We start from the raw sequence: 26,069 nt of genomic DNA on the forward strand, positions 1-26,069 counted from the left end.
AAGAGATTGACAACCACTGCAATTTAGGGTGTTCAACAGCATGCCATTTTTGGGGGGAATGTGGGAGGAAACCAGAGTACCAGGAGAAAACCCATGCAAGCCTGAGTAGAACATTCAAGGACTGGCCTAGGTCCGAACCCAGGACCCCAGAACTGTGAGGCCTATGCATTAACCAGCCAGCTGCCGGGCCGCTCATATCCGTCCCAAAAAAACTGCAAATGGCATTTTTTAACCCATATTTCGAAGTCCCCGGCAGAGCAGTGGCGAAGCCCACATGACCACCATCTCCCAATCCCATTGCCATTCCTACAGCCCACTCAGTGCAAAACCCTTGCTCTACTAGTCTGAGCCTTCAGGCTTATTGTATAAAGCTCATTCATCTGTTCAATAGAGAACACAGAACAGCACTGATATCTCACATCACCTCCGTCCTCCCATTACGCGTATGCATAAAAGGGCTCGCCTCAGCAAAAGCAACATCGGCTGGGCGGTGGTGGTGAGGATGGTGTATAGCGAGTGAGCAGAATATTAAATACACCACATTTCCATAGAGAGAGACTCCCGATGATTGTATGTGCTCTTCTAAATTGCTGAGATGTATCAGATTCAAACACTAAGCCCTGATATTTTCACAACAATACAGTTCGCAACAAGGGCGGGAAAGCTTTTGATAACAGGACCACCCCGGTGGAGGTAAAACTTTTATCCCAGGTTTCCTTTCAAATTAACTTGACTTTTAGGTGTCCTAAAATCAGGGAAAATCCTCAATATATCCTTCATATAGTGGGAGCTTAAAGATGGAACACAATGCATCAGGCAAACATTTTCCTCACATGAGAAATTCATATACACATTAGCTTTCCAAGCCGCTTCATTCACACATTAGCTTTCCATGCACCTCATCCATAGAAAGATTGTGGGGGTGAGGGAGTCTATCCAGGCAAACCGTGGGCAGTAGGCTGGGGACACATTGAATTTGATGCCAGCCAATCGCAGAGCACAAGGAGACAAGCAATCACTCGTAGCTAGGGACAATTTAGTGTGTTCAACAAGCAAACTGCCCATGTTTTGGGATGTAGGAGAAAACTGGAGTACCCGAGAAAACCCATGCCAGCCCGGGGACAACATGAAAATGACAACAGTTTCTTACAGCTCCGGTGTAATATGTAAACAATTGGCTTAAGTGGCTGTTAACAGACTTTTCCTTCTCTGCCGCCTTTCATTGTTTACAAAAACAAAGCAAAACACCAAAATCAACTTCCACTGTGATTTTCTCTGTTGCGGTTTATTTCAATTTAGTGTACAGGCTTTACAATGTGGAAATGTTTCAGTTAAACTCTGTTCTCAGCATGACTTGCATTTGAATTCCCCAACATATCATCTTGCGAGCCATTGGCTTTCAGCACCTGCTTACACCCTCTCTTAAACCATTTGTGGTACTCAACAACATGTTCAACTATTGCCATCATTGGCTGTTTCACTCTTTAGAGCAGCTTGAATATCCCCATATGAACCTTTGCGGCTAGAAATGGAGCCATTTTTAAGAGGAATGCCTGCCTCGACCTTTTGAAAAGTGAGCTTTTACTTCTTTTGAGGACAGCTTTCCACTCAAGATAAAAAGAGGCGTGAAACTTTCTGATGATTACTTAAAAGGGAATTGAGCTTTATTGAACCCTTACATATTTGGCTTTGATAATCCTAATACTCTAGTGTACTTTGTCTACAGAATGTTTTTACACGCTTGCCTTCAAAGGTCAGATGCTTTGACTCTTTTGATTATCTCAAATTTGTGAGGTGGACGTGTTAACCACTCTAGGCTATCCATTAAAAAACATTTGTCTCTTTCTTTATTTTCAACCTGTCCTGTTCAGTTGCTAAAACATGGAGAGTGAGAATCTGAGGGTATTTTTTGAGTAAAAACTACTGTGCCGCATGGGAGTTTAGTGTACTGCAATGTTTTTCAATTGTCTTTATCAGAGAAAACAACTACAAAGATAAAATAACAGTATTGAATTGAATTGAATGCTTTTATTGTCATTATACACCTAGCAAACGAAAGGGAAGATATCTTGAAGGGCATTCTGTCCAATATATGTGAAAAAATAACCTAAACTTTGAAATCTCAAAGTCAAGTCTCTTATGAAAATGTATTATACCCATTTCTTCACCTAGTGCAAGTACACAAAGAGATCTAGCCTCCAGGTTTTTGCTTCATTCAGTGTTTTGAGAATTGTCCAAGAACAACAACAAGCTACTTCACCATGACAGTACACTGTGGCTAATGATGCTCTGATCCTCTAACTACCATCCCTACATACCAGACAGAGGTCCATGCTCTTCTCTTTCCTTTATCCTCAAGCCTAAGTTAGTCATCAAGGGATACCAAGAATTGCATCAAGATTGTCGCTATGACGGTGCTGCAATTGATTCCATAAATTTTATTCTAGGAATCCATGAAGGCGTAACAAAGGAGCATGACCTTACAGAGAAAATAACAGAAACTGGATTTGAAATATGCTCCAATCCAGGAACTTTTCAGACATACCTAGTAAAGACTGTCCTTGATTTATTTAACATTCACTGGAGAAAACAAATGTTAATGAGAAGTACAGGATGGTTACGACTATATTGATCCATTTTGCTCAAGAGCTTGATATCCTTTTTATATTAAAGTGTGATATGTTTGATTTGAGGACAGCCACCAAAACCAGGTTATGGGATTTGACTTGAAAAAAGTCTCAAAAGTGTCTTCTAAATGAGCAATGACACATCTCCGAAATGTCACTCACTGTGATTACATCGTGGTTATCCATACAACGCAACCATTACCAACTAATTGTAGTCTTAAATTCAAGGCTGTATAAAAGACAATTAAACACCTGCCCTCTAGTTTTCTTGTAATTTAATTGACAGAATAAGTGTCTCCATATTAAAAGATCACGAGGGGCGTGAGTTCCAAAAGGCCACGCGGAGGGAGATAATGTGGCTGTCGCCAGAGTAATCTTTAAAAAACGTGCCCAAGCACAAAGCTTTGTTTTAAAACCGCCGTACAATGTTTGAATGTTTTTTTTTTTTTCTGGTGAGAACATCCGTGCAATCGGGATCATGAGAAAGTTTGGAAAGCACAGTCACATTTCCAATTACACATGATCTTTTTAAGCTTTTTCCTTTTGGTATTTCATTCTGGAAAATGTGCCAGGTCAGTTTTGGGATTATAGTGTCAAGGATTCCCCATTATTTTTAACTGTGTTTATTCTGCATTGCTCATATGTAGGGTTTGGGATTATAATTGAGAATTGATTTGATATTCAGTGACTATATGGAAATTGGGGTGCACTACTTTGCAGCAACCAGCATTGCGAGTGACTATGATGAGTCATATTGAGGTACAGGTTTATTGTTTATTTAAACTATTGGCAATCTCTCATTTTAGAACCTTTGAACCCTGATGGAAAATACTATTCTTTAATTAGTGTTGCTTGATTTACATGAGTGCTAATTTTTCGAGTTTTTCAATGTGATGTTTTTAATTTGGAATTTGCATATGAAAATAATTAAATTAATTACTTGACAGAAGCCAATAAGTTGATGAAAACAGTTCAGTTGTTCGGCTCCACAATATATTCTTTACTTGATTAACAATTATTGAGGTTCAAGCAAATCGGCAACACCATGATTTAATAACAGATATTTTTTGTTGGACGTCAATTAGATTGGGTTAAAATTCAGGCACTTTAGTATGCTGTAGTGATTCTGAAGAGGCATCCAAGCCATGTTTTTTTTCTGCTGTTCCAAGAGCGATGAAATCACTTGTTCCCCTTAGCGTTTATACACGAGCTGCTCACGTTGCTTTCCATCACCACTTGTTCCTCTGCGATGTGTCCATTACTGGCTCATTATGCTAATGCAGTTTATTGCTCACTGCTGTCTTTCGCAGGCCAGTTGGCGGTGGGAACCTGCGAGATAGTGATGCTCAACAGAGACAGCAGCGTTCCCAGACGGACTATCGCCAGGCAGACAGCCCGTTGCGCCTGCCGGAGAGGTCAGATCGCCGGCACCACACGGGCGAGGCCGGCATGTGTCGATGGTATGTTGTCAACCATTCTGCCCACTGTGCTCAATTTCCTAAATTGCTTTATTCCAAAATACATTTTAGAGTCTTTTTCGTTTGTTTGTTTTCTTTCTCAGTCGGCTCTCAATTAATTGTTCCTATCCCTCCTATGTTTATCCTCCGCCGTTACCTGCTTACTTGTTAAAAACATCCCTGGAGGGTTCACTTGTTGGTATTTTTTCCCCTGGGGAACTGTAACTAAATAAAAATGAAACATTCAAATCTCAGTTAATAAGAGGGGATCCTGCAATTTCTGTGTTACAAGCTATAGCTCAGTTTATGTCGCTAGGGCGAAAAAAATTACACAAGGAAGAAAATATATATATATATATATATATATATATATATATATATATATATATATATATATATATATATATATATATATATATATATATATATATATATTCTAGTTTTTGGAGGCCATTTTTATTTTATCAGTAACTAAGTACAAATATATAATTGCCTGCTATTGATAGATGTCCAATTTACTACTTAAACGAGCTGTGGTTGCTCATCTTTCAGTGCCATTGATGAATGGATTGGTCATGTAGCAAATAAGTTAACTTTTTGGGACAAAAAATAACTAGGCCGGCCCACGTGAGATCGAGTGGTCTTTAATGTGGCCAGCGAACCAAACTGAATTTGAAAACCCTGTTGAAGAGGGTGAGCCAGATAAGGATTAATGTACACGACAGACAGGCTTTAATGGTGGTCGGCAAAATCGTGCTGATTGGATCTCCCACCAATATCAAAATGACACACAGCACAAGCAGCATTAGTGCCAATGACTCATAGCGTCTAATAGCCTGCACGCCACACGCAGTCCCATTGTTCACGTCATATTCCAAACGTCTCTTTTAACCGCCTCCGACGCTCAACAGTCGGCTCCTCCCTGCCGCCCTCTAAACACTCTGCAGATACTAATTAACTTAGAGAGAACTATGATTAAAGCGAGGAGGAAATTGATTTTCACTGGTTTCCCACTGCACTGCACCCTGTACTCCATTAGCAGCCAGTGTATTAAAGACCCAATCTGTGGCCGGGTGCCTCATTGAAATGCTTCCTGCAGACCGCTGATGGGGTCCAACATCGCAAAGCTTTTAAGTGGAATTCTGCATATTGAATTGAAGCCAATGGGGTTAATTCCTACCAATAGCCTCTCTGACCTTTTGTCCGAAGTATATTTGCAGTAGTTACATTGGCTTCTCATTTTGTTTGTTATAACCATTACAATATTTTCCTTTAAAAAAATAATAATAACACACGCACACACACACACACACACAATAATACGTAATGTTATTACAAAAAAAGCAAAAGGATTAGGGCCAATGAATGAAAATAAGGTGGCCAAAATTCGGATTTAAAAGTAAGAATTCTGAGATAAATCAGAATTTTAATCTAGTCAGAATATTGGTCCCCTTTAATCTGGCTAGATTACAATCTGAATCTTGACTTTAACTTTTTTGTGATCATCTGTATATTAAACATGAAAGTACTGTACTGCAACTTCATATTTTACAACAATCTGGTCAATACTGAAATCTATTTAGTGCTTTAAATAACGCCACATCCATAAGGGCATGTTGATTTTGCCAATGAGATATTTCCGAATTGCTCCAAAACAGATTAGGATTAATGAAAATGAATACTAGTTTCATTTCCCTCAGCAAAAAAAATACATAATGTGCGCCCTTCACTGAAAATACTAAATCATCTTGACGCTACAGACTGTTTGAAAGATATCCAATTTTGATGGTCAAAAGTAGTATCCTAAATCAATTAATCAGGATTTCAAGTGGCCATCTCACCAACTGATTTTACCGCAATGAACCACACAGCAGCTGTCATTCAACGTTTCTGTCTTTTCAATGTCTCTCACTGTCGATAATTTAAATAATTTGCATGGCATCTCCTGTCACAAAGCTCTCTGGTCACCAGTCACTCATTCTTCATTCAGTCATTCAACATTTTTACTGTCGGCTTATTATTGAAGAACATGAGGGATTAAAAGATGGTGCTAAAACATCAGTGAAGATTCACTTAATACCCAAAGGTTTTCCTTTGCTAATCTCACATTCCAAACATTAGTTTTAAGCGACTAAAGACGTTCCACTCATAAATCTTTAGAAATCTGAAAGAGTCAAGAGTGCATATGTTCCGCTATATTGTCTTGGAAGAAATTGGTGCTTGGTCGTCCTTTGGCTCTAATCGGGCTTCTGTAGACTCTGTCTCATTGTTTGCCGCTGACCTTTTGCATTACTTTCTGCTTCCAAAGAGATGAGCTTCTTCTGCACTGTCATGGAATGGCAAACTAAACCTCATGGATTTGGAACTCTATCTTTGTCTCCGAGAATGAAGTCAAGGTCCAATCCAATGGGTTACTCCCTCAAGGGAAGCCTTTGGGACATTTTTACATTTATAACAGCCTGCAGGCAGTGGCTTAATGAAAGATAACTGGTCTAATACTTCCGTCCATCTTATTTGCGTCGACACTTATTGACCAATGCACACAACCAGTGAAGGCTAACAAATAGCAATTAATGATAAATGTTATTCAAACTCAATAGCCCAATCAGCTAAAACTCTGGTGGCCTTTGCCAAGAATTTGTTGGGCGGTGCTCTCATAAGACTTAAATATCATCAGAAAGTATCAAATACACAGGAAGTCGCGCGGAAATCCACTTAAAATCAATAGGAAATGATCCAAAATGTACAGCTGTCCTGCAGGTACCCTAAAAGCTTGAGGAAGTTACACAAAATTAACTCACTGCCTGCCATTGATAACAATAGAGGTCCAATTCACTTTAACCAGCTATGGATGCTCATCTTTCAATGCCATTTTTTTTTTTTTTTGGACAAAAATAAACTGGTCCGGCCCACATGAGATCTAGTTGACAAGAATGTCGCCGAACCAAAGTGAATTTGACACCCCAGATCTAGAGTGTTCAGCCATACTGGTAAATGTTTCTGGGATGTGGTGGGATCCGGAGTACCTGGAGAAAATCCACGCAGGTCTGGTGGAGAATATGCAAACTTGACACTGGAATCAGAACACACTGGGGATGGAAACCCTCAATCACAGAACTGTGAGGCAGACATGCCAACGAGTCGACCACAGTGCCACCTTTCTTACTTTCAGAATCAAAAGTCTTTTTAGTTATTTTTGTACCACTGTTGTCTAACAGCGTCTGCACATTACATCTCTAAGCTTTCATTGTGATCCTCTCCCCTGGGTGTCTATTTTTCTGATGGCCTTCTTGCCACACAGCCAAAACGTTATCGCATGTGGCTTGATAGTCACGACGGCTTTCGAGACTGTATTTATTTTGCCTCTGAGCTTTTATGCACACTTTGCAAGAGGTCACACGTTTTGCAGATACTCATTTTTATTTTTGCTGTTAGTGCAACCTTAACATTTCCACGTTGTTTTGATAAATTGCATTTTTTTTTCATTATGCTAATTCCACCAAACACAATTACAGTGCAACTCCCAAACTCTCACCTTGTCTGCACTACACCCCCGTATTTCTTTAGTGCTTAGCTGTTATATTGAATGAAATATGAATTCCATTGACATCAGTCAACACTGACATGAAATGAAATAGTGCACAAGTAAGAATTACTCTGTTAATGCCAGGCATTATTTTGGATGCCATTTCAAACAGATTTATGAATATAGTTTATTCTCAAATAGCCAACTCTTGTGGTAAGAGTTGTTAGTAAATCTGTGTAATAATGTGCAATGCACAAATACTTATCGAATTAGTGGGAGGGCAATAGGACCTGCACATTGTCTAAGAACTAAAACTAGTTGGACCGCTTTGCCGTTTTCAGCCCGGTTCAAGTCGTTGCTCTACATGGAAGAAGCGACAAGGTCATAACACGGTGCGGCAGCCCGAAGACATATTTATTTAAACTGACCTCTGCCATTCTGGGATGGAGTCTGATGCACTCCCTGGTTAGTCAGCACTCCCGCTGTTCTGCCAACTCAGCCCTTTTCTATATTTTCCCGACTTTGGAAATGGAGTTTTGCTGGCCCAGCCATGTACTCCGAACGACATGTGCAACTGACTGATAAATTTGCACTCTGACGGACGCATGTTGGAATGAAATTTCACAGCGGTATTTCAGGAGGAAGCTCGCTGGAGCATTTCTTTGGGCTGCTCGAAAAATGTTCAGCGTGGGAATCAAGGTCCAAGATACAAATAGGCTTTAAGCCATGTTGGCTTTAGGAAGTCTTGATGGGTTTATTCCTTGGCAGAAATAAAATGAGTTCACCAAAATGATGCCTCCCACTTGCTCATCTGTGTTATTTGCAAGGTGAGCATACTAGCTTCAAGCACTTGCAGACAAAAATTCCCAGGCACACATCATGATCAATCATCGGGAGATGGACTGTAGTGCGTAGTATTTAATCTGAACTGTCTTACTGAGACATTTTCCATCACTTTATGCAGTGCTTAACTTGTAAATCCTAATGTGCCGGACACAAATTTCATAAAATACCCCAGGGATGACAAGTTGTAAACTAAGTAGTCTTAGAACAAATACAGACTGGGCAATATTTCAACATGTAGATACCAGGTTGCCAGGTTGAGGGACGTACAGGCCTCAGTTTTGGATCATTTCAATGGTAAATATTGATGACAGCAATCTTCAGTTAGACAGGCTAAAGTGTATTCACTGCCCATGTCATCACGGGTGCGACTAGGAGTATACATTGAACGTTAATTGAATATTATCCGAAATGTGTGCCCATTGAAATGACGTAAGACCTCCCTTATTTTTTATTTTATTCTGACTATTGCTCTCTATCATAAAGTTGCAATCTTAAATCTGATAGATGTTTGTCATGTATTCAGTCTCCTTCCTAAATTTGTAAACCTCAGAACCTTGTTCAACCAAAGGCTGCCATGGGAGGCTAGTGGGAGGAGAAGTGCATAAGACCTGGCCAGCTCCAGAGAGACATGATAACCTTTGCATGTTTTTCTTCTCTTTTTTAAACACACTGTGTAAAGAACAATCAGCGCTTATCGTGGTGGCCCACAGGCAAATGCTAATACAGTGTCATGCAGAGAAAGCTGTGAGTAGCGACAAGAGCGTTGAGTGGTGCCCTCGACGTCTGCATCAGACTGATAGCTCTAATGCGTTGGCGTTCCACGTACCTTTTCTGATCTGGTGCTCTATCTATGATGTGAACCTAGACTTCTGTCGAATGTCTTGTTGTGTTTTTACTTTGAAATGATTTGGAAATATCACTCTTGACATGTTTTTCCCTGTCCATTCCACTCCCCCACAGCACGAATTGTGCGAAGTCGTCAGTGGTGTGAGATGATTCCCTGCATGGAGGGCGAGGTGTGCAGTCTCCTTTTCAACCGCTCGGGCTGGACCTGCACTAGAAGCAGCGGGCGCATCAAGACCGTCACGGTAATTCATAACCCATCACAAAAATGTGTTATCTACAGTATGTAGAGTACATGATGTCAGGTGTTTAATGTCAGTTTTTTGGAAGAAAGTGGATGGACTGTTAACTTGATGCTCTATTTGTATTACAAAAATGATAATAACAAAAACACCTTTTGAAGTGACAACTTGTCCCCAGAACTTATAAGGAATTAATACAGACCATGTCTCAGAATGTCCGGGTGGCGAAAGTCACCTTCTTCTCTGACATAACTAATTTCTTTGTTTTAACCAACTGAATATTAACAATTTTGGGAAAAAAAGACAACTATTTTTAATTGCACTTCACTGTTTCATGAAGTGTGTGTAAATGTATTCATTCATTTTCCATTCTGCTTATCCTAACAAGTATTGCGGGGGGTGTTGGAGCCTATCCGAGCCCACGATGGGAACTAGGCAGGATACACTTTAGATTGGTTGTCTGTCTCTCTGTGTGCCCTAAGACTGACTGGCGACCAGTCTAGAGTGTAGTCTGCCTTTCGCCCGAAGACAGTTGGGTTAGGCTCCAATAAGCCCTGCAATGCTTTCGAGGATGGGCGGTATGGAAGATGAATGAAACTACCACAGTGATGTTAATGCATCTATTGCGGCTATCTATGTACATTCTCGAGGGACTTCTGCCATCATCTCTGGAAAGTGTAAAAAATGCTGTCAAGACAGAAATGCAATGACTGCATAAGAGTACCAAAGAATTACGTTTATGCTGCCCATGCTGTCGAACAACAGGGTGAGATATTTATTATATGGACTATGACCGAAGACGCAGGGAAACATTGTTGTTGTCGTCGTGGTAGCTGTCTTGATGGACACTGTTGTCATGGTCAGGTGCACAATGTCAAACGTCAAGCTGATGTTGTTTATTTTTTGAAATATATTTATGTATTTTTCCTCTAACGTTCTCATTCACTAGGCCTTCTTGTCTCTTGCTCATCCCACCTCCTCTGTTCAACTGCCTTGGGCATCTGCGGCAGATTTTACGCATGCTTTGCACTTGTGTCATAATCTATTCTGACAGCATACTTAGGTTCACTGTTTGTGTATGTATACTATCTTGTGGGTGCATGTATCACATGTACCGGAATGTGCTTCTCTGCATTTTCTCAATTAGCAAGGCTAAGGACTGGTTCAGTTAATTGTGATGCTGGTGAGGCTTTGAGGATAATGTTAAGCATTACATTATGGAAGGACTATCTCAGAAATTAATGGAAAGTACAAATCTATCAAAACAGCTCATTGTTGTCAATTACTAAAATGTGAAATCTCAGTTGAATTATTGGTTGCTTCATTTCTTTCTTCCACTCAAAACACTTTACATATGAAAAAGTCCTAATTATTTCCAACAATTTTCTATTTGCGAGTTCATTTTATTTTGTTCAATCAAAATTCTATTTCTGTCTTTCCGTGTCAATGTAATCTACCCAGGATTTCAAACAGAACCTTGCAAGCCGATGCCCCATCGACAACATTTAACCTGCTAGTTACCCCTATTTACACCCTATCAACATCCATCTAAGCCAGTATGAATAGTTTTACTGACAGTGTTACAGTGAAAAGCTGCCTGACTGAATGGCTAAAGCAGTTTTCACATTTGAAGAAGAAAAAAATCTATTTTATTGCTTTGGCAACACAAGTCTGTCAAATGTAAGACGTATTTCTAAGAAAATGCCTCTCCCAAAAACGAAATTTGCTTTGGATATGGAGAGCAAGTATTAGCCTCTGTCTTGTGCATTAGCATCTGAATGCCAGAAAAGGAGACTTCAAGATCAGATAGAATGTGTACCAACATGACCCTTGTCAAATGACGTGACAGATTTCAGAAGGACAATGTAGATTTGTGACTAATGACTCCAGTCGTATTCACGCGCCGCTCTGTTATCTGGACAGAGCCTTTAAATTAAAGTTGACGTGCTTCCATAGATGATGATTCACAAGTTTTGTGATCCAATTAAATGTGTCACTCTTTGTGATTAAACAATTTTATGATGCACTGCATAGAAACCAATGGATGAGTTTTCATTAGAGCAGGGCCTTTTGTTGAAGGCCACCTCATAGTTTTCTTTAGACAGAAGTTATGACAGTGAACCCATATAAAAATATGTTCGCCTCATGTGATAACATAATACAACAAAGGGACCGACAATTCATGTTCAAATCAAAAGCCAAGGAAAAGGTGTTTCCTCAGATTTCTTACCATTGTTTTTTTGTTTTGTTTTGTTGAAATTCCAAACTAGACAGTTTACTTCAAACGTAGCATCTCAGTGGTTTTGTTGTACTTCATTTGTTGTTGCATAAATGTGAACTTGCCCTGTAATATATTCCATTCCTCCTGCAATGCTCAACAATGCAAGGTTTTTGTGGTAAAATTATTCTGATCTTTGAACGAAATGCGTAGAAAAGGGAAACGTGTAAAGCATTAAGTTGTCTCTTGAACAGAATCTCTTTGCACTGAAGGATAATAATGAATAAAAATGTTCCCGGAAAAAAAACATGATGTATATTTAAGTGGCCTTCTTGCCATTCAGAGTGGAAGCGTTGACTAGACATATCAATACTTAAACTCATTTGAGCAATGTTTGATTCTTTAAGACAGGGATGTCAAATGTGTCGTCCGGGGCCCGTAAGTGGCTCGGCAGGTGGTCCAATCAGGCCCGCTGGGTTGTTCTGCCTGACAGTCATTTTGTAGCTTATTCGTACATGTGGAATTAAATGCTTTCATTTTTTTCGAGAAGGGCGCCATAATGACATAAGTTTGTGAGTTGTGTGATCCAGTACATGTACTACTGCACTTTTCTCAATTTCCTATGTGCAATCAGACTCACAAACAAACAAGAAGTACCCCAGAAAGTCCTCAAAATCTAAATTAAATGTAATTTACTAGTTGCCAAATCATGCTTTTTAATAAGTGTGACTAAAAAAAACAAAAAAACAAAGTGGTTTTCAGCTTGTGTTTACTTGACTTGGGATTTCATGTACATGTCATACATTCCATTAATACTACGTGCACTTATTATTTTTGCCAGCCAAATTGGTAGCGATTGCTGCTGGCCATGTGTCTGACTGTTATCAAGAGAGCAGGGACAGTCATCATTTATTTATGTTGCATTTGATCCTGCCGACATGTAGAAAATAGAGGTAAAAAATTGAAAAATAAAAAATCAGACAACTCATTTAGGAAATTCACACAAGATGTTTCGCTCAGTTGACGTGGCCCTGGAGGTGAGATGGAGGTAAAAAGTTCAAACCTCAGCATGTCTCACCCTCCTTTATGCGACCTACTTTGCATATAAACATTTGAAAGTCCCTGCTGTGGATTTCCGACTTTTATATTAGCAAGGCTTTGAATCATATTAAAATGTTTAATAAGGTTTACACTCTAGAACAAATGTCTAAATATTTCCAGAATGTTCTTTCTTTAAAGTAATTAAGCTTTAACTATAGCTCGAAAAAAGTTATAAGAATAGTACATAATGCAATACATAATACAATCACAATCTAAATTATTTTCATTTAATATTCATAGATTAGAACTAGCATTACCTCTATTGACACTACTGTATGTATTGATGTCTATTAAACAGGTAAGTTAAAATAAGTATTAACTACTAGTTATTCCTTTTAAACATGATGTTTTGTTGTGGAATGTGTGGCTTTTATGAAATTTTGTATTCCACAAATATCCCATATTTTTTGGACTATCAGTAGCTCCTGAGTATACATTTCACCAACCAAAGAATACACAATAAAGAGGTAAAAATATATAGTTAAATAAGTCACACTGCAATATAACTTGCATTCTTGGAAGGCATTCGTTTTAATCAAAAAGTGTGTTTATTGCAAGTCCCTGCAATTTTCTTTTCCTCTTGTTATACATTGGACAGGTCGAGTTGAAAAATCAAATCACATGCAGACTGGCGCTTCAATTTTTTTCTTCAGTTCCATGCCAAGATCTCGTGTTATTCTTCAAGCAGAGAGAAAAATACACTCTTGGGTTTCTTAAAATTCATCTGGGCAATAGGGTGACATGATCATCAGTCTTGGGGAGATATTGTGTGGAGTGATGCGGAAAATAAATTCAAACACGCCCGATTGATACGTTCTCGATGTAAGCAAACTGTGTGACCAAAGCCCACCTTTTCCTTTGCATTATTTAGTTGTTGTAATGTCGAATGTTTTGGTCTTTTCTCTAGTGTAGCTATTTATTTGTTTGGTATTTATTTAAGCCTTCTAAGTACTGAATGTATTATCTAAAGCTGTTGTTGTTTTTTTTGCTTTTAGCTCAGGTCTTTGAGCCTTTTTCTTTTCTTTCTACCATGCCAAAGGCACCACCATGTTACATTGTGTTGTCAAATCGCACACATCTCCTCCAACTGCCCTTTTTGAGGTTCTGTCATCGGCAGCCTTTGAACTGCCATTTGTGTTTTAGCTCGTCTCTAGAGCTTCATCTGGTGTGAAATTGTTAGAGCCAAAGGCCACTTTTCAACATTGACTTTTTATAGCACTTCAGGCACACATAAAAAAAAGGTTTTCACTGGGTTTGACATGTTAAATCATTCAGCCAACACAAACCTGCTAATATATTTGCTTGTGTTCAGTTTTTGTTGGTATTTCACCTGCATCCAACATTCCCCAGAATCAATCCGTCCATCCAAGGAATGGTGGAGCCTATCCCAGCTGACCGTTAGAAGAAATTTAGCTTTGTTTGGTTCTGGTTCGAAATGATGGAAAGAAAGCCATTTTTATTTTGCCTGTCTTCTAACACTGCTTGAGTTCATGATCTTGCTGTTAATCAGATTATAGGGAGAAGTTCATCATGCTTTCTTACGTGTGTTTATTTGTATTTGTATTGTCTCTGCACAACCCCATTACGTCTGGCAGACTGCTTTTCCACTAGATAAGTGTACCAATGAGATTTGAAAGGGGCACAAGTTATTATTTGAATGATGTAAGTTGTTCTTTTTTTGAAAGCCTCTTCCCAGTTTAAGGTCTCGCATGAGTGACTTAGCAAAATGAATCACAGTAACTAATTTTTCCAGATGGCTTGTCAACCATTTTGTGCCAGTTTCATATCTAAGATTTTTTTTTACCAGAAGTTGTATATGTGAGTTCCAAAATTAGGACAAAATGTACTTGGAAAAGGGCACTTCTATTTTTACAACAACCCTCCATTTTTCTTTAGCAACCTGCAAGTTAGTGAGACAATGGGCAGTTCAAATGGTTGGCCTTAGTTTCAAAAGCCTTTATTTCCGCTATTACAAACGTTTTAGACCAACATTTTGTTTGTTTAGCACTGGCCTTCTCATGAATTTAGGCTGCACAGTTCATTGGAACTGCGAGACTATCATTTATTTACCTAACATCGATGTTCACAAGTCATCTTGAAACAGGGCACCTCTAGCTCGGCATCCAGGTTCAAAAATTTACATTAAATCACACGGCAAAGTGCTTGTGAGAGAACACCTCTCGACCGGTGTGCTGGCAGGAAATCAATGTTTTTCCACGTCCCAGAGCCTTGTGAGCTCCCATGGATGATGAGCACTGGTTGCATGGGTCTTGTCCTGTGGGGCCGCAGTCACCTTGTTACCCTTTTAATCAGATTATAGGGAGCAGTTCATTGTGCTTCCCTCTAGTGCTGCCTCAGCATTCTCCTCCAACTTCAAGAAGGTCCCCAGTCAATAACCTAGACCTGCGGAAAGAGACAAGTTGATCCATTTTGAGCTCAGATATTGAGAAACCTTGGAGAAAGAGAACAAGCCAAGTCCACAATCTGGCCTGCGGGACATGTGCCTTAGCTTAAGCCCCTTTTTTGGAGTTGGACCTGAACGCAACACAATCAGCAGGTACAGTGAGCCACTTACTGTATTTTAACATCTGCCAATCCTGAGTCATTTTCTGAATTCAGCACAGTTGTTAACAAAAGGGTATTGGCGAAGTTACTTTAATTGCTGTTGTTTGTAGTATTAGAAGGCGGATCGGTGGAAGGAGTGGTCGGCCTCACCGCTCTGGGTTCATGAGTTCGAATCACTACATTTCCCCTAAGTATGAGTGTGAGCGTGAATGGTTGTTTGTCTGCTTGTGCCCTGGATCGGATGGCCACCGATTGAGGGTGTCCCCTGCCTCTGGCCCGCCGGGGACAGCTGGGATTGGCTCCAGCACCACCACAATCCCAATGAGGATAAAGCGGTTCAGAAAATGAAATGAGATGTAGTATTAGTACTTGACAGTTGATTTTGGTGCTAAACTCTTGTCTTTTTAAAAATGGTAAATACCGTCAAATATTTTCTGCACAAAGTAGTAAAGAATTTTTTCTCATATTATCATTTTTATATCTTGTTAAATTTTCATTTTTTTTCTTTTTGAGGACAGGATCACTTGGCCATTAGCTCGCGTACAAGTCAAGTTAGTGGCGCGACAAAAACGAAACCAGTTGTTACCAACGTCAACAGAAATTCAAAGGCCAGAGTAAGGGATTTGGGCTTCAAACCGACTGAGCAAGGTGAGCTCCCAGTATGTGGGAGTAAACACTCCCTGCCTCATGAGGCGCTTTGCTTGACAAAGTGAATACAAACAAATCTCTGCGCCCACACATATCGCTAAAAAAAGACTGCATTTGAATTCAGTAAAAAATACATTATTATGCGATAGTGAAAAGCTGTGAATCTTTAAAACAGGTGGAAATGCATCATTTTCTTTCTACCTTCTAAAAAAAACAACATTACGTATGGCTCGCGATTTGAACTTCACTTTTTTGTTTAATAGGAGAATCTTCCTTTGGGATTTTTTTCCAACTTGATCCTATTTTGAACAATCTGATATACTACTGAGAAAACTATTTCCAAAAACAGACAAAGGGTAATAATGATGACTTGATGACTTTGAAGCATAGGGCCAGGTCCAGTTAAACAACAATAGAAATGGAAAAACATCAATATGGTCATGTTTTAAACATGCCGTTTTGTCAACCCCAAAATATTTCCAGCAAATTGTCAAAAACATTAATGCTGCTTTGTATTTTCTTAATGTTTTAGGTAAGTTGACCTGATAGTCTTACATTTTTACACACTAAATCCATCAAAGGCCCTCCAAGAGAATGAAATCTCAGCAAACTTTGTATTATCAGCAAATGTCACATCGTTGTCCAAAGCATCATCCTCGTATGCTGTTGAAATTGTTTATTTATACCCAGACTTTTTTTTCTAAAGACACCTTTAGACAGGGCTATATTCTTAGCCTTTATTTTCATCCTTGTCTGCAAGGAGGCTTAGCAAGGTATTGAAATCTGTCATGTTTGTTCCTCTTGTCCAACCCTTTCTGAGCCGCTCCTCGAATGTTATAAAAAGCCAGAGGTTTGCTTTTTGCCGATGCCATAGCGGCCGTTGCGCCTTTTATCCCTTTTGGCGGCCTCGTTCCTTTCCTTGTTTTGATTTAAAGACGCAGTGGAAGTACTTAGCATTTAGATGACATGCCAAAGAGAGGTGTGATGGATCAACAGCTATTCAGAGAAGTGAGTTCTGTCACCGGCACTGGCCAAGCCAGACCAACAGACGGACGAAGCCAATGACAGATCACGGGGCGACAAGCTGGGCGGGCTGCGGAATACCAAGTCCCGTGGAGGCAAGTGAAACACATCGCCTGGCAAGATGAAGAGGAAAGCAGAGGAATACCAATGCGGGCCTCGCTCCGACACTTGCCTCACGTTGCTCCTGTCATTGGCTAAACACACCATTAGCCTCGTGATTATGATTAGCCGCGTCATTATCTACACAAAAGTGGCTCATTCGCCAATATTAAGACGATAAGGAAGTGGCTTTCTCCCCTCCCCAGTCAAGTGGAAAGATGAATGAGGACATTAAGTGGTTCTTTGTGGGATAGCTTTCATAAAAAGTCAAGCAAAACTAAAAAGCTTTCTTTGTAACCTTTGGCTTTCATTGTTGATGTCATTGGAAGACATGGTCTCTTTGCTTTTGAATGGACATATGCCAGGCAGAGAGCCAGTATGTCGAGTATTTTTCTCTAATACGGCGATATCCGAACTTTTTATTCTCCTAGGGCCGCTTTCAAAAAAATCATTGTAAAAGCCACCCTCAAGTGCTCCCACTTTCATTTATTAAACAGAGGCACTGGGATAAAATGATTGAGTTTTTAAAATGTATTGCATTATTAACTGATTAGCTGCCATTGGCAGCAATAGATGTTCAATTCATTTTTGACTGGGAAGTCAAATTGGTGCCACATGATCACTCATTTGCTATGCAGTCACAATTTGGACACCCCTGGTCTAATACTTATCTCCTTTCTTTTGCAGCCTTTGCCCAAAGAGCCATCGTAGGATCCAGCGCTGGCAAAAGACAACATTGAAGTACGTTGAACTACATGGATTCATTAGAGACCTTAACATAATTTTGATGTATGATGATGATTTCCTAATTTAAATAGGTCCTACTACACAAAAAAACATGTATTTACACTTGTAGGTGAAGAAAATTTTCTAGTGTCTTTAAAAATGTCTCCAACTTTGAATAAAATGTACCAAGAACAGTAAAACGACAAATGTGTTCTATAATGGACGTTGCCTCTGCATTAAGCCACGTTATACTAATATATAAAACAATACTTTTTGTGGGTGTACTTGCCAACTTTGAGACACAACCCAAGAAATAGAACCCATAATTGAAAGTTATATCTAAACGACTTTAACACTCACTGTGCTTGACATTGCTGGGAGGGTTACATCCCCATCCTTTGTCAAAAAAGAGAAAACATATTAGACATTGAGCTTAATTCCTTTCCCAAAGCTATGTCTGTGAAGTTTTTTTTTTTTATAATCGGCAAATCCAGAGGCTTTCGGAATGCGCAGGATTTACTCTAAGATTGATTTCCCCTCTCCTGCTGAGAAAACAAAATGAATCAGGCACAATTACCAAGAACAGAGAGAAGGGGAATTGGGGCCACTATAAATATTTATTTGCCAGTATTGGGATTTTGAGTGATTCTATATGGATTCGCCAAATCATATTTAGGCTTCTCAATGATTTAGCCCCACAATCCTCGGTGTTTGTCTACTCTTCTGTTGAAGCATCCATATATTAGTATTTACAAATGTATTCACATTACACGCTCGCTTCTATTAGCATTCAAATGGATTTCTTGATCCGATGGCAGGACATAATATTCCATCTCTATTCAAAATTGAATTTAAAGGGGGAAAATATTGTTTAATCAAAACAGAATCTCAATTTTACGATGTGTAGTAGTAGTAGAGAACAACATAATAAATAAAAGACAATATTTAAATGCCTGTTGTAGCCAATAAAGTTAGAGTATCCTTGATTGTATGTTTTCTTCAAGGGATATTGAGTCCCAATCTTACCAAGAAATGGTGAAAAACATTGCATTTGTACATTGATGATTTGCTTCATGAATCATTGCAACCTGTTGTTGTGTTGCCCCTTTTTAATTGTTTGTTTCTCAACAGGTTCACTGATCCATGCTGTAAGACAGGCTGTGGCCAATCACTACCGAACATTACTTCTGCCCAACAAAAAGGTTCACAAACTCGACAGCACGTCTTTACTTTTTTTAGTTCCCTTTTTACTCTTAGTTTCCGCATCGATTCTTAAAATGCAGTCACATTTATCTCCAAAACGCTGAAACAATTCCTGCGTCGCAAAGGTACTGCATCGGCATTGAAACAAATGTCCATCTAGTGTTTTCTATACAATCTGGAGGACACTCTCAACGAGAATTTATAGGAAGACCTTTCCAAAATCACCCTTTCCATCTTCTCTCGTTGCCACCGTGAGGCCATCCAAGGTGATTTTATGAACATCCCCACGTTGCTGACTCACTGCTAAATTCACCCCAGCCAAATGAGTCCAAACGATTCACGAGGATGTGGCCAGCAGATTCAACGTGAACAAAACAGTGTAAACACAAACATCTACAAGACTTGCATTGAGATGGACACATCACGTGTGAAAATGGCTGACTAATATTTGGAAGACTTAGTCAACAGAGGTCACCACATGGTCAAATGTGGCTATTTTGAATGAGTCAGCATACAATGTGTGTATTGCTTTTCAAGGAGTAGTTTTTGTCAACGCCGCTCACGTCATCAGAAGCATTTCCAGCGAGTGTGTGTGCTGGTGCACATCCAATTGTACACTGTGAAAAAAAAATCATATCAAATTGCATTGTTCATACTCTTGTGCGTTATGGAGCGACATTAGCGAATGACGTAGGGGGTCTTCACACCGGGAAAGTCCATAGTTTGCCTTTTTTTGGTCCGGATTAGAAGACAACCATTTCTTGGTTTGGTGCAATTTTTTTTCCCCTGTCTTGACAACAAACATCATTCAATCATTGGACTAAACGGTCTGGGCGGGGTAACACGGTCAAATACGAAAGACAAATACCATAGAGCTATGGTATTAGCCAAACATCATTTCCCTATAACGCTTGTGGGTATGAGGGTCTTTACTTGCAAAAAGGTGTGTGATTTCACAATTGGTTCGCACCAAAACGCGGACACTAACCGAGAACACAACTCTCGGAAAAGTGTTGGCTCGGCACCAAAGTTCGTTGGTTTGTATTCACACCGCCCAAAAAGTGCACCCCACCAACTTTTTGGGGTTTGGTCGGGACCAAATACTGCAGGTGTGAGTATGCCCTAAGAATTGGGCCCCAGTGTCAAGAAAACGGGTAGCGCGGGCAACTAGTACCGGAATATTGTCTAGTACAGGATAGAAGGCAGACTATTGATGGGAACGGGAAACAAAAAGACAAAATACATCCTATTTTATTTTAGAGAATAAATTCATGATGTAGTTAGAGACAGTTTACAGCTCTCCAACTTATCCAGGTGAGTGTTTCAGCAAATGAATGAAGATAGGTTCTGAAAACAATTCATCCGTGACTAGGAAAATTGGTAAAACAAGTGAATGCGTCGAGAAAAGAGGACTGTTAAGGATGTTAAGTCAAATTTGGTTGGACTTGACAAGATAGTATCAAACAATTTTTTTTTTGCCCCATAATACACACCACTTTTAAAGTATAATTCTTGGCGAAAAAAAAACAACAAACACTGTGTTTTTTTTGTTCATCTAATAAGCAAGGCTGTTGGCTGATTAGTATTTTAGCATCATAGGCATTTGTTCAATTTTTCTACATTGACTTGTTCCAATGACAACTTCATTTTTAAGGAAAAAGAAATCCTGTGCATCCATTAATAATCAATACTCAAATAAGTTAGTTTTTTAGTCATACTTTTATCTTCTAAGAACTCATTAATTTCTCTTTTTCTTTTCAGTGTGACCTGCATTTTCTTTTGTAAAACGCACACTAAAAAAAACCTGGCACTGAATTGTGTAATCGTGTTTGAAGACTTTCATTTTGGTCTTCATTTTATGCCTAGAAATATTTATATTATGGGGATAATGAGAGCAAGTGTAGTAGACAGTAGTGTAGGTGGATCAAATCTGCCATCCAGAACATGTCTCATGCAATCTATTAGGGAAAACTGTTCTAAAATCAACTCTATTTTGATATGAAATGTTTGGTTTAACTTTAAGTGCTATTAGCTGAGTTCAAATGCTTGACATATTTGACATGATGTACTGTATATAGTATAATGATAAAAAAATACTATCCTTTATGATCAAAGGGTGTCAATGTAAGAGAGAAAATGTTCATTAGACCCCTTTTACAGTTAATATCTTCACTTCTGCTGACTGTTGCTAATAATTAAAAGGCATATTGAGAATTATATCAATCTATTAATTATGACTCATAATTCAAATGAGTGGAAAAAATCTTGCAATAATGATTCAAAATAAAAGCAGCATTTAATTTTTTGACTGGGACACCCGAGGAATAATTTCCTGTTCAATATATATATATATATACTGCAACCCGAAAGAAAATATTTTTTTAATAATTGTTTCATAATAATAGTACAGTCAATATGTTGATATGTTTATGTCTTGCTCCGTAACGCACTCTAGTCTAGTTTTGTCAGGTGTGAAAGCTAAATAGTTAATAATATGACTTCATTTCTTTTAAGTTGGCTGTAACAAACAGGGGAAACAACTTAATAATGATAATATCATTTTGATATCAGAACTGTAACTCTATTATTTTAAATGGAATTCAGGAAAGATGAGGCAGTTTGTATGCAATCAAGTCAATATTAATAAGATTCTGCTTGTTATAATTAAAAGAATGAAATAAATGTGCACACTTTTGCTATATTAACAATCCCTAACCTTTCTTGAAGTCATAAAAAAGGAATAAAATATACAATTCAACCAACGTGCACCGATCTAATTGGTCAAATCTATTTTGTCATGATTGTTGAAGCTAAAGGAATTAATAAATATTTTGAGATTAAAAACAGAACACCACAAATGATAAAATGTTTTTAAACCCATTCTGCTTTTGTTTCTTCGAGTGCATTTAGTTCCATTAGCGATAGCGCACAGCAAGTGGAAGTGAAGATAAATCAAGGAGGAGAGAGAATGAACACAATAACATGAACACCAGTAAAAATCTTTTTAAAAACAACAGAGCAAACAAGTTGAAATCTGCAAAAATAAATAAGCAGTCTATAAAAGGCTTTTTTTCTAGGACAAAAGCAATGTATTGCATTATTATGTTGTGCTGGTGTCCCTGTTAATGTGACTTGCTTCCTGTTTTTCATTTTGGTTTTCCCTTTTGTTCTTTATTTGTACTTAATATCCTGTACATCTCTGTTGTAATGTATGCATTTGATGATAAAAAGAGAGCATCTGCTTGGCAGAATAAGGACTCTTCTGTGGGTGTATAGGGGGGTTGTATGCGCACACTTATTGTCTTGGCATGGGGGTAAAATACTGTTTTGCTCTTGATCTCATACCTTTGACTTCATGCTGCTTAGATTATTACTTAAAGGACAAGTCAAGGCCTAGTTTAACTTAATAGCTCAATGGATCTAAATCTGATAAACATTAATTTCTTAGAACTGTGATAACATAGGAAATAATTCCTTAAAACCCCTCAAATTTAGCATTTTTGTACCTGTGCAGTACAGAGTATTTGAGTTAAGTCCAAGTTGAATTTCTACACTAGCATCGTGAACTGTGGATCAAAATTTATGTCAAAATATCCCAAAAAGTCAACTAAATTAAATCAAAAGAGTATGATAAGATGTTGCGATTCCCATTATTACTCCAAGATAGATTGAAAGTTCGGATTTTCAATGGTTTATTTGAACCAGAAGCACAGAATCTGACTTTTGTCGACGATTGCGCCGGCCCTCCATCGCTCACACCTGTCAGACACGTGGTGCGCTTAGTGACAGCCTAAAAAGCACAGTACTTAACACATCAACATTGCAACAAAAAGAGTTCATGCAACGTGATTCACTACATTGCTATCCTTACTTTTAGGTTACGTGAACAGAAAGTTGATTGACGTAAATTCTGTATAACCACAAAACTGAATTCAGGCTTTTTGTGCAATGGTTTATTTTTGTTTTGAATGCAGCACACTTTTAGTGTTGCTCATCGGTATCTTTCTCCTTCCTCTGCTCTTTGGATTTCATGAAGCTTCGTTTCCATGGTAATTGTTATTCTTTTGGCTGAACCTGGCAGATCCAGGTTTCTTGTTTGAGGTCATTATGAGAGAAAGGAGAAGCAAAAAGGCAAAAATACTCCAGGTTTTCAAAGACATACAAGCACTTTCTCAGCAAAAAACACTATGATGCAAGGAATTAATGGCGGACAGGGAGGGCTAAGTATGGAAAAGTCAAAATGTCGTAGGTTATTTCTCCGTCCAGGATTTAGACGAAGCCCACTTCACTTCAACAATGCCAAAATGCATTAAGAGGCTACTGAAAGTAAACAACTGCTTTTGACTCTGCATCACTTGCGGTTAATGGCGCAGCCAACGAAGGCCAACAGGGTAAAACTGAGACTAGAGCGGAGCAATTGGCTATTCCGGTTCATTTTATCATTAAAAGGACTGCAGATTGTGGCTCAGTGAAGTCTAATCTGTCTCATTCAGTAATTGACTTTGACATGACAGTGTTGACAGACTTTTGTTCAATTCCATATTTGTTCACTTTTACAGAGACAAAATAACCAATAGGTGGAGAATTGCTCATGCTATGTATATTCCTGCCATGCTATAAAAGTACAAATATGCATACTTTACAGATAACTACAGAGAAGAATGTCAATAATAAAAGTGTCAAGCGATCATACATCCATCATATACTTTTGAGAGTTTGTCTGTTGGTAAGTTTGAAAATAAACGGCTGAATCAGACAGAAACTGGAATAACACTACTTTTGTTTCAGTCCAATAAAGTGAACTAGAACAAAATCACAAGAATATAGCAGATGATAATACCGTCTACTACATAATTCATGACAAGGGATGCATATTACATTACAACAGTTGCCGTCAGCCTTCGTGAAGGGGATAAGCCACAGTGAGTGGATGCAGTTATTACTTGGCTCAAAGCAGACTTTTGCCTGTGCCTAACTCTGAATATTCCAGCGAAATACTTACAAAAAGGCAAAGGGAAAGGTTCCTGGTGATTTAAGCTACGTTAAAGCCTGGAGACTAACTGTAGCAAAGGATGCCACTGACCGCTCAAAAAGGCTCATGTTATCACATCCATTAAACACAATTAAATGTAAAACATCAAAAACTTGATTTGAACTACCCTTGGGATTCTTCACTTTGTTGATATCTAGTGTACTGTAATTGTGGTGACACAATCTGCAGTGAATTGTTGTTTTTTTTTTTTTGCAAGAACTTGTACTTTCTCTACTTGTTCTTGGAAGTGGAAGTTTAGAAAAATAATTTGAGCCCCCAATATGGATTAGAGATGAAAAGATAACAGAAAAAGCTGACAGGAAAAAAAAAAAAAGGTAGATGTCAGATTCATTTAAATGGGGAAGACTGCCTGTGAATGCTGACGTTTGAGTGTCGTTGACAGCGCTAGACATCCAATCCATTATGACTGGGAGAGGCTGGCAGTAATCATTTATTTGATTGGATGGCTAACAACATTGATGGCAGCCAATGAGTTATTCATTCACGGGTTAATATGAACCCTTCATTTTGAGCATTCAACTCAACCAAAAATATCCAAATTTTCGTTCCTATTTCTATTTTTGCACCCTCCTAGTCCGAGTCCTTAGCCATGGGGCACGATTAAAAGACAAATCTCCCCAGTAACCAAATGACATAGTGTATCCTCAGTTAATTTCCTGGTAGCATCTGTAAAAAGCAAGTGATTTTTCTTTTACATCAGGTAAAGTATAACCAAAAAAACAATTATGAAGCAGCAGCCATAGTGCAAACATATTTATAGTGTCAGGCTAACCATTATCAAGCACTGACATTCACATTTTGACCTAATTTGGAGGGTTTTGTTTCCCTACAAACTATCAGAAATGCTCCACAATGTTCACCCAACAATATTTTGGCTACATCTAAGGATAAAAGTTGTGATCAAACACCAACCAAACTTGAGAGCAGGCCAAATATCTCTGTCTGTAGACGCTTTGTGACTGAGTTCTGAAACACAAATTCCAAATCCCAAATGAACTGTCTGAGCCCAATGAATAGTTCAGACTTCCAAATTAGTATTCAAATTGCTATCAAAATCTGTTCACTCATCCGTTAGTTTAAAATTGTGCTCATGATTTGTAAATTACTCAGATTGCCAGTGGGATTGTCGGTTGCACCTATCAGGGTACGAGATGTGCTACTGAGTGTTAGAAGATGCACCATTTCCCAACAGTAGTAATTGATGTGTTTTTACGTTATTCCGATTCCCAGCAGGCTTTTACTTCACTTCACCAGAGATGGTCCCGAATCTTGCGTGTTTGCGACCAGTGGAAGTAAAGCTGTCACATAAAATCTATTGTGCCATTCTTCAAACTAACAACTGCAAACAACAATTACAGTGCGGCCCAGATAAGCAGAGCAACAATGTCTGCGAAGCACTTCATACATGGTGAGTAACTGTCCAAAATAATCCCAATCTAGCTGTTTTCATTTGAGAAAGGTGTTGTCGGAATTGCCCCCTGTGGTGAGTTCATTATGGACTAATGAGCTAACTAACCTGTTGAAAAATTATCTTTTAGTGATGATGAACTGGCAAAATGTGTTATCGCACTTCCTATAATTTTAGCATGTGATATGTGTACAAGTACTTCAGTGTTATATAACTTCCTCGTATGAAATAAAATGACATAGAACTTAGATGAAAGTTGCTGTAATGAGAAAATGCCATGCATTCTTTCTTTTCTATGCTTTTGTATGTTTACCTGACATTGATAGCCTGTTGACTTTGAAGCAAAAGCAAAACGCAGTATTTTTAAAAGACATACTTATCAAGTACAGCAACTATATTTTAAAAAAATAATTGTAAATGTTCTTGGCAACACCGCTACAATACCACATGCATATTTTATCAGTGTACAATGTCTTAGAAGGTT

General features: G+C 38.6%; 1 protein-coding gene across 1 annotated transcript in view; it reads left to right on the top strand.

Annotated features, from left to right (window-relative positions):
• The window catches only part of tafa5l (TAFA chemokine like family member 5, like), a 33,784-nt gene extending 11,418 nt beyond the window's left edge, over window positions 1-22,366 (top strand). The window contains exons 2-5 of the mRNA XM_077729685.1: window positions 3,938-4,087; window positions 9,417-9,544; window positions 17,883-17,936; window positions 19,053-22,366. Of these exons, the coding sequence (XP_077585811.1) occupies window positions 3,938-4,087; window positions 9,417-9,544; window positions 17,883-17,906 (302 nt within the window). The 3' untranslated portion in view covers window positions 17,907-17,936; window positions 19,053-22,366. The remainder of the gene's footprint in view (window positions 1-3,937; window positions 4,088-9,416; window positions 9,545-17,882; window positions 17,937-19,052) is intronic.
• Window positions 22,367-26,069: the final 3,703 nt, after the last annotated feature.

The sequence above is a fragment of the Stigmatopora nigra genome, chromosome 1 (assembly GCF_051989575.1).
Source record: "Stigmatopora nigra isolate UIUO_SnigA chromosome 1, RoL_Snig_1.1, whole genome shotgun sequence".
Classification (NCBI taxonomy): Eukaryota; Metazoa; Chordata; class Actinopteri; order Syngnathiformes; family Syngnathidae; genus Stigmatopora; species Stigmatopora nigra.